We start from the raw sequence: 10,411 nt of genomic DNA, 5'->3' as shown, positions 1-10,411 counted from the left end.
TCTCTTATACACATCTGTCACATCTCGACTCAATGTCAAGTTGCATCTCGACTCAATGCAAAGTTACATCTCGAATCAATGTAAAGATGCATCTCGAATCAATGTCAAGTTTCATCTCGACTCATTGTAAAGTCACATCTCGACTCAATGTCAAGTTGCATCTCGACTCAATGCAAAGTTACATCTTGACTCAATGTAAAGGTACATCTCGACTCAATGTAAAGTTACATCTCGACTCAATGTAAAGATGCATCTCGACTCAATGTCAAGTTGCGTCTCGACTAAATGCAAAGTTACATCTCGACTCAATGTAAAGATTAATCTCGACTCAATGTCAAATTGCGTCTCGACTCAATGTAAAGTTACGCTTCAACTTGAAATCAATGTAATGTTATATAGTATTAAGAAAACTTACGAATATAGGCCAAATCAATAAAACCATTGGACTGAACTTTTACCTCACTACCCCATTACCTCACTAATTTAGTGGGCATCTGTTAAACGTCTCTATAATTATTATATATGAAGTCTTTGACAGGACAATAGCCAATTCATGACAAAAAGCCCAAGTGGTCAACTCCTTACATTTGATTTATAAAATAAGCTCGATTGAGAGAGAGCTCGTTACTAAATATAAGTTCACTTTTACCCCCAAAGTTGTTATATTATCTGACCAATAGAAACTCCCCAAAATGATGTAATAGTCAAATGATTAGGATAAGGTGATATCTTTCAACCAATCAGAGAAAGTCCATCACACCCCATGCTTGTATGAAAAGTAAAGTATTAGTTATCTAGATAGGACTTCCTTCTGATACCTTGAAGGAGACACTACGTCTCACAACCCTACTTGTATATATTGTATATATCACGCAGTGTGAACAAACGCTTTGCATTATAACCAGAAGAGATGTAGTCAGTTCAGTTATTTAAAGTAAACCATCTCGCTTGTCATATCACTACAATCATAGTGAAGATCCAGTCTTTGCATCCGGAACATACATTGGAATCGGGCACAACAACTTGAGCATTACATGACGAACTGCCATACATAATATTACAGTAAACTTTGCCACGTATTAAAAAAATTTTAGGATACAGTAATTTGCTCTTGAAAGTTCATTGCCTTTTTTGTAGGTCAATAATTGCAACACAGCAACCCTAGAGGGTGTCGAGGGCGGAGAACAGGTGTGAAGGTTGTGTTGGTCCCTACTGGAATAAATTGGACGCTAAAAACACTTCAAAAACAATTCATATCTTTAACATGTATCTTTAAAATTGTTTAAAACTGAAAAGTGATTGTACTTAAATTGTTTACATTTAATAATCTTTTCACTTTGCTCTATTTTACGACATATTAGGGAATACACGTAAAATACACAAACAAGAGAATTTACTACACCGACCCATTTGAATCACTATTAAAGAATTACACTGCATAGGCCCAGTAGATGTCCAATCAACATGCCTTAAGAGGAATAAACCCTCTAGAAAAAACATAGTAGGCCAATTCAGATATATGATTCAACTAATGTTTTGTTTATTTTTTAATTAACTAAAAATAGTTATATTATTTATTGTTTTTTTTTTCAATTTTTCTTATGTTGGCTGGTTACTTGACAAGGTTTTGTTCTGTATTTTATACTGTAGTTGTTTCGTCATTTGTTGCTACTTATTCAGTATGTCGTTCATTCGGTTTTGTTCAATTGTTCATTCATTCATTCGTTCGTTTGTTCGTTCATTCATTTATAAATGCAACAAAATTTAAGATAACAAATAACATCATAATCCTAGAGTCATGAATAGTAATACTGTAGCCGTAACACTTTATTAGCTGTTCTGTTTCCAGGCAACCATGCTGACAAAATGCCGTTTATTAGTGCTATTGTCGATTTATGCATACGGATGTGTGGGTCAACAAAGCCGGTTGCCTAAGGATGACGAGTTGGTTGGTACGCCCAAAATGTGCGACCGAGCTGCTTGCTACATACATCCGTCCAAATGTATTCCAGAGGAAAACTGTGAGTACGCCCTCTCTGTGAAAGAAACGAGTGACAGGAAGTCGTTCAAGTTTAATTTGAGAGGTAAAACAGATGGATTTGTGGCTATTGGACTCTCAAGGGATAAAATATTGGTGAGATCAAGACAAATATGAATTACCGACAAATTATATATTTAAAATCGAAAAACAATATCACGTATTGTCGGCCCGCCAATGTGTATAATTATGGAAATTGGAAATGGAAATAGACTTGGAATAGCGCCTTACACAATTAAAATAATAGTCTCAAAGCACTTACAGTGAATGAAATAAAAAAAAAAAAAAAAAAAAAAAACTAACCAATGAACTATCCTAAAATTAATCAGTGGCGTATCCAAGGGGGGCGGGGGCGCACGCCCCCCCCCCCACAAAAAGCTTGCCCGCTAGAACAGTTATACTCACAGACGTTCTAGTTATCTAATGACTAATCAGGTCCGTAGCGTGACTTAATTTGTGGGATGTTCATTTCAGTGGAAAGTCAACAATTTGGAAACCATTGTACAATAACAAACTACACCACAAAGATGAACTTAGTGATATGTCTTATTTTATTACCGTACTTTTGGCTTGTATGATCTCCGAACATTGTAAAATATATCTATGAATATCAATTTTTCGTTTTTAAATGCGGACCTTCGCCAGTTTTTGGGCGGTTTGTCGTAACCTCCTTACCCCTCGTAACCTCCTTCCCCCCCCCCCCCCACGCCATGGGCCTGCTAATCTAACTTATCCTAAAGGAAGAAACGAGAGAGAGAGAGATAGAGAGTGAAAATACATACATTGTACTGTATATTGTTTTTTTTTTATTGTTATAGGGTAATGATGATATGGTTGCCTGCGTTCTAAATGGAAGCAATGTGGAAGTAAGACATATATACGGAGAATATTCTAAAATGCATACCAATGAATTAGTAAGTCTACTATTATTTTTATTATTATTATAAGAAAAAATAAAAGTAAAACTGTTCTTCGCAGTGGTGGATCCAGGAATTTGAAATAGAGGGAGCCCGGAAAGGGACTTTCACAGGTAGAGGGTCTATACTATCTCAGCTCCACCATTATTGGGAATGAGGTAAGAAAATTTAGGATTATGGCACCTCTAGATGGCCGGAAATGGCAGTCCTAGACTCAAAAGTTTAATCGAAGTTTCTTTTTTTTTTAAATTAAAAAATATTGACAACTTTAGAGGGTGGGGGCGGGTCTGCTCCCTTTCAATCCGCCTATGCTTTTGCACTTTTATACCCCAGACCGACTGGCCTGGTGTTGTTATTGTGGTATTTACACTGTAATTCTTGTTGTTGGGAATGTTGTTCTTGCTGTTGTTGTTTTTGTTTTTGCTGTTGCTATTGGTGTTGCTACTGTTACTGCTATTTTTTGTATTTGTATTGGTATTATTAATAATAATAGTATTATTGACATTTAGGACGCAGGAGCTACAGTATCAAAGGCGTCGTATGACGCTGAACACGGAATAATTCATTGTGTATTTACAAGAAAAAAGATACTTAAATACGTCCCGCAGTATTTCAACACGAAACGGAAATGGTATTTAATCTTTGCTAGAGGATCAGTTAAAAATGGTAAGCATTTTTTATATTTATATATTAGTGCTTAATAGACAAATGTTTAAATACATGTAAAACTATTTTTAAAAAGCCATTTCAAATTTTTTTTTAAACATTGATTTTCTGTAGGCACGCCATTACTGCATGTTGGCCCCCAAAAAGTTTGAATAAACATATCAAATAACTGAACACGTGACCCAAAAAAATAATCTGTTCAGTTGTTTTATTGTCCGCAGTATTCATTTACAATCCAACATCAGTTATTCAGTAGGTGTTAAGACGTAATTTTTAAAAACGTTGGTCGAATTAATCTTCAAACGTAAGTCAAATTTTGTCAGACGCCCTCTCTAAACATTCCTAAAGGACTTGTTTAAGTTGGGGAATTTTCAATAAAACTTACGTCAGTTCCTCTGATATGACGCAGATATTAGACAAAAAAACAAGTTTAAAAAATAAACATAGACGTAATAATAAACTTGAGCTTGGTGTCATTTTCCCTTTTTCTGAATTAGGCATCACGCAAAGCCTCAACTACTTAAATTCCATAACATATCCTGTATTACAACGAACTTCCTGAGCCTTGTTTTAGGGTTAATGACCTCGGTATTGATAAACCTTTATCTCTGAACCCTGTCATTTCCCATCGTTTATTATGGCACTAGCAAATTTGACAGAAATACAACGCATATATTACGGTAGCCCTGCCTTGACATTAGACAAGTAAATTTCTTTAAACTATACAATAAATAGGCCTAATTATATAAAGAGCCAGAGGCATTTTGGGATGATCTCAAAATGTCTCTGTCTCTTTTCGGAGTTACTGTCTTTTTGTTCTATTTAAGACTAAATAGTGGAACCTCTGGTTTTTGAAATACTATAATATAGGGAAATGAGGAGCTATGGGAATGAGCGAATAACAGGGCGTCTTTCGTTTGCCTCAGAAGCGTGCTATTGCGTTAAGTTTACTTTTAACAAGGGCTTTTATAAAATCATTTATACTTTTAGAATGAAGACGATACTGTTTTCTGTATTATTAGTAAAGCAAAAGACAACGCTGACATCAAACATGCCTACACTGGCCGCCATTATATTCAAGAAATTAGTGCTGCGGTAAGTATAATAATAATGTAAAGTGGTATTAAATTTATCATACATTTACACCATTTACGAGTGAAGACTTACATTTTAAAACACACCCTCTGCTGCTTTATAAACCTAGTTTTCTCCCAGATTCCATCAAGGCCACAATCTCTACTAAGTTCTTTACACACACAGTTAAAGAATATTTAATGAATGTCGTGTAAAATGTACCAGTCTATTTCATTATCTTCAAAAAATATTTAATTTTGATTAATGATGCCTCAACTGTCTCAGTTAAATGTTCAAAAGGACTTGAGATGGGAGTGAGTTGCACTAACTATGTGAAACTTTATCTAATTATCCTTGGTTTACTTCTTTCTCGTGTTTCCCTTGCATGGCGTCATCTGTTTTTATGGTATGTTTTTATTGTTGTATTTTGTGATTATTCTTTGTTTTTTGTTCGCATTTTAATTTTTTTTGTGTTCGAAATACATAAATTCAGTCAATCAGTATAGTCTGTACACAATGTCGCTGACAGCTGTCGGTGGCGCTGATCGGTCGATCGAATCGGGGTTCGGATAGCTACGCAGTGCAACGATTGCAATTAAAACATTATAGCGACTTGGAAACCGGGTCTCAATGATGCTTAGTGATTGGAATTAGTTAGTGTTTGTTTAACCACCAAGCTACAGCTTTTGTTATTATTATTATTATTATTATTATTATTATTATTATTATTATTATTATTATTATTATTATTATTATTATTATTATATTATTATTATTATTATTATTATTATTATTTATTATTATTACTATTACTATTACTATTATTATTATTGTTATTATTATCATTATTATTATTATAAATATTATTATTATTATTATTATTATTATTATTGGTTTTTCCCGCTATTGCATTAATTAAAATATTAATAAAATATTAAGCAATTGTTGTTTTTTTTCCATTTATATTGTTAATGCTGCTCTAATGCTACTAATACTGACACTACTGCTATTACTATTGCTACTGCTACTTCTATTGTTATTGTTGATGCTAGGTCTATTTTTATTGTTGTTATCTTTAATTATTTTGAAACAGTTATTGTATTAACGAAAAATTTCACATAAACCAAGAATATCTAATTATCACTAGTCAAATACAAATGTTCTATATTAAAAAAGCTATCACCACATTTCTTCTCTACAGAAGTAAATAAAACTAATGCAATTATCTAAGAATTGAGTCTTTATTTTTTTGTAGGAAAATATAAACGTACACAGTGTGTCGGCTGTTGATGGGTATATATCATGTAAATTCAGTAGGCGCAAGGTGGTACCAGATAACAACAAGATGTTCAACCTGTATCAACCTCATTTTATGTTTTTGGCTTCTGGACCTGTAACATCAAGTAAATAGTATATTATAAATGTTGTTATAATTACGTATTTATGCTTTTTGAAAACTGAACAGAAAAATTTTTTTAGGAAAGGCCAATAATAACAATGTAATGACAGTAATATTCATTAGTATTATCATTATTGTTTTGCTTATATATACATATTATAATAACAGTAATATACTAGTGACAATAGTAATGATATTGATAATAATGATGCTGTATTAATATTAATATTATTAATAATAGCAATAGCAATTACAATGACATTAACAATGACAACGACTACGAAGATAATAATTTAGTAGTTTCGAAAATATATACCTTTCAGCTATACAGCGTCCAATGCAACATAGTACGACTCCACTAATTTCGGAACACTTGGTAAACTTCACATCGACGCGTGGTATCATAACACTGGATGTGAAACCAACACAAGAATCGGTAGATGTAGGCGTAGAGCATGATGGGAAGGAACATCATCCATATGAGCAGGTTGTTCAGACAGAATTTATTGGTCCACCAGGTAAACGCCAAAATAAATATATATTTTTTTTTTATAAAAATGAGTGTAAGTTACAAAATGCTTTTCACCTCAAGAATGCTATTGTTAAGTAAAATTGATTTTATGGTTTTATTTTCCATATGAAGTTATTTTTATACATAACTGAAGTGCAGTGCAATTATTTATTATTTCAACTCTAAAACTTTTGTATTTCAACTCTAAAACTTTTGGACTAATAAACTGCATACTATTATATAATGATTACATTAACTACACCTTATACCATGCCTCTACTTGGCCTCTACAAGACCGGTAAATATTAAGTATTTTGTATGCCGTAACTGATTTTGATCTTGTTGGTCCTAAAAAATAGAAAAAAGGAGTTGATAAAATAATGAAATACAAAAAAAAGAAAAAGGAAAATTAATAGAAAGTTCGTTCTACTGATTATGATTGTCTCTCGGTAATGCTAATGTGTTTTACTTACTGCAAGGACTCCGGTTGCTACCCGATAAAACTGCCATATCCTACAGACCGTCAATGCCTGCTTCGTACATGAAGTTCGTGCGTCTCTTAACAGCATATATTCCAAATTCCAACACACATCTCACTTGTAATCCAGATACTAAGTTCGGATATGCATCTGGCGACCCTTGCTTTATAATTAAGTTCACAGAAGTAAGTATATTTTAACTCATGTACATATTATCTGTCTAAATACACACTCAATACACACTCACTCACTCACACCCACACACACACACCCACACACACACACACATATATATTTGTAATTCCGAAATTATTTTGTGCAATAGTTCGTCCAATTATAGAGTACGCCATCCCCGCGTGGCTGCCGCATCAGAAGGGGCATCTAAAGTCTTTAGAACAAGTCCAACGCAGGATGACTCGAGTCTGTGTTCCAAAACAAGGGAGGAAACTTCCATATGCACAACGTCTTGACATTATCGGTCTAATTTCAGTTGAAAAAACGTTTTAAGCTTCTTACTATTTCTTTTATTGCGAAATTTCTTCATGGCTTTCTATGATTTTAATATTTTTAATTACATAGCAATCAACTCTAGACACGGTGATCATCTTAAATTTGTACATCAATATGCTCGAACAAATTCTCTGAAATATTCCGTGTTTCATTCGTTTTCACGCGCTTGGGAGGAACTACCTGTAGAAACTAGGGATTTATTGGTTTTTAATCTTAAAGCATTTTAAACGATCTTAAATTATATTTTAAATAAGTTTTACAATTTCTATATATATATTTATTGTTAAGGCAAATTTTACAAATTTTAAGTATTATTTCAATTGTTCATTTTATTATTATTTTATGTGTAATCGGAATAGTGCATTAGGAGACCTACATGATAGTGATTTGGTTCACTTTTAGGAATCCTGTCTCGGCCTGTTTCAGATTTTTTATGCTTTTATTTTGTTGTATTGTAACAGGTTGTTGTTTTTTTATGTATTTTATTGAGACAAAATAAATGAAATGAAATGAAATATATATTATCGTCTCTTGTATATTTTGTTATAAACCTTAAACTTGTAATTTTATCTCCAACTCTATGCAGTTAGTTTCTTTATGCAATTACTCTTGCAATATAATATATTTAATTGTCATATCATTAAGTTTTATTATTTTAATATTCTGTGTAAATCATGTTTTAGTCTATGTCGTATCTTAGTGTGTTTTATTTATTCACTTAATACTCTAATACTTGATCAATGACGATAAAGTATTCTTCTTCTATTTTTAAATTTCAATCCCAATATACTAAACTCTACCATCGCACTGTTCAAACATTTATAACGCATCAATTGCAAAATAGTGGAATCGCCACACGCTATCAAACAATGATGTAACTTACACTATTGTTGAACTTGAAAGGGATTGTTTTATTTTTCAACAGAATTCAGAAAAATGGGCCCCACTGCCTTATCCGCCAATACCCCTCCCACACACGATAAAGAACATTTATGATGATACGCACTTGCCTGTAACTTGCGATGGAAAGGTAAATGTTTTATATAATATAAATAATGAAGGTTGTGTTGTATTCTGTGTGTTTTGAGTGCTACTTTAGAGAGCCACATGAGAGTGGCAAGTTTGTGTACTTTCAGTCATCCTGTATTTGTAATTTTGATGTATGCATTTTTATAAGATTTTAACCCGAAATAAATTTGAGTTTAAATTGAATTCAGCCCTACAGACTTCAGGCAATATATTTTTCAGAAAGTGATCTCTCCTTCGGCCTCTATTCTCTATAGGGTTATCAGAACTTTACTATAATTGAATACTATACGCCTACTAGCCTAGGTAGTTTCTAGGTTCCTTTCCGTGTTTACGTTGAATTTGGATCGCTGAATTATAACCCAGAAAAGGTATGGTATGGAAAACTATTGGGGCAAAAGAAGTAATGTGGACTAAATGCAGTGTCTGCAAGTCAGAGAAAAATGATTTCTAATTAATATGTATTTTATTTAAACTTGATAATTTATTCGATTCTTTGAAATTAAATGAATTTACTGTTCTTATATTTAGACTAACGCTGATAAGCGGGCCATTGGAGCTATCATTGTTACACCTTCTGCAGGATTTCTATCGGCAGATCTTCAGGATTCATTTGTAACTGTCCAATTGATGAATCCTACTGAGAACGTGCCAATTCGGATCGTTTGCTACATATGGGCTGCAAACATCGATCATTCCCAATCAGAGGGCAGGATAGACTTCCTGGTAAAGGTCAAAGGTCCAGTATAGTAAACTCTATTTCCAGACAAGGTTGTTGTTAAGTCTTGGAGCAGTAATTCAAATCCGACCTCATATCTGGCATACATAAATATACAATACCTAAATAAAAAAAATTTTCAATTTTTCAATTTTTCAATTTTTCAATCTTTCAATTAATCAATAAACCAATCAATCATTCAATCAATCAATCAATCAATCAATCAACCAACCAATCAATGTTTGACAGATCAATCCTTTTGACAGATGCTCTGTCCATTTTAAGTTTGATTTATTACCATTACTTAAAAAGAAGGAAAAAAACCCCGATAGCAATGAAAGAATTCCTGCAGAACATTACTGAATTGTTTTATGAAATTTAAGACGTAATAACTTCGTCTCCGATGAACGTTTTTATTTTAAATATTATTTTTGTTTATGAATACAAAAATGCAAATTAAGTTATCCATGTTACGGGTGTCTGAATCTATAATATTCAGTTTGTAAATACATTTTAGCACGTATTATATATTCAATACATTTTCCTGATTATTTAGATATTCGACCTTGTATAGATATAGTGAATAAATTGTGTTCATATTTGCATTGACTAATTATTGTCTGATGTTTGGGTCACGCTGGCAGGTTTTAAATGTAAACGAAAGACGTGGCTGTTTTCTTAAAATTGGCCTATTTATGACGTCACAATTTTGTGCGTAGTTTTAATTCATCACGTAGCCTACTCGTCGTATCGAACTGGCTGGGTATCGAACTAAAAATCTAAAATCAGCAATGGAATGTATTATGCTATATTTTAATTTCATCTCGATGATGGTAAAATTAATAACACATTGATCCATTCAAATGTGATTAAATCAAAATTATTACATATAGTATAGGTAAGGCCTATTCTTAAAATAATAATTAAATAGGCCTAGGTAGGTCTAAATGAACATTTCAAAGAGTGTATGAGTACCATACAACAAATAAAATTTTAAACAATCATGTCTTTAATCAAATTAATGGCAATCTATTCACAAAAATATGTCAGGGGTGGCCCCAGCGGTGTGTGTG

General features: G+C 32.7%; 1 protein-coding gene across 1 annotated transcript in view; it reads left to right on the top strand.

Moving 5' to 3' along the window:
- Window positions 1-9,941, top strand: part of LOC117117609 — a 12,020-nt gene extending 2,079 nt beyond the window's left edge. Inside the window, exons 2-11 of the mRNA XM_033261967.1 lie at window positions 1,835-2,134; window positions 2,857-2,952; window positions 3,465-3,621; window positions 3,736-3,767; window positions 4,612-4,716; window positions 5,951-6,098; window positions 6,418-6,612; window positions 7,085-7,269; window positions 8,520-8,624; window positions 9,152-9,941. Coding sequence (XP_033117858.1) covers window positions 1,856-2,134; window positions 2,857-2,952; window positions 3,465-3,621; window positions 3,736-3,767; window positions 4,612-4,716; window positions 5,951-6,098; window positions 6,418-6,612; window positions 7,085-7,269; window positions 8,520-8,624; window positions 9,152-9,370 — 1,521 coding nt within the window. The 5' untranslated portion in view covers window positions 1,835-1,855 and the 3' untranslated portion in view covers window positions 9,371-9,941. The remainder of the gene's footprint in view (window positions 1-1,834; window positions 2,135-2,856; window positions 2,953-3,464; window positions 3,622-3,735; window positions 3,768-4,611; window positions 4,717-5,950; window positions 6,099-6,417; window positions 6,613-7,084; window positions 7,270-8,519; window positions 8,625-9,151) is intronic.
- The last annotated feature ends 470 nt before the right edge of the window (window positions 9,942-10,411 follow it).

The sequence above is a fragment of the Anneissia japonica genome, unplaced genomic scaffold, assembly GCF_011630105.1.
Source record: "Anneissia japonica isolate Jap-2015-1 unplaced genomic scaffold, ASM1163010v1 scaffold3334_len1275209_cov185, whole genome shotgun sequence".
Taxonomy (NCBI): Eukaryota; Metazoa; Echinodermata; class Crinoidea; order Comatulida; family Comatulidae; genus Anneissia; species Anneissia japonica.
This window is presented reverse-complemented; position numbering and strand designations above follow the sequence as displayed.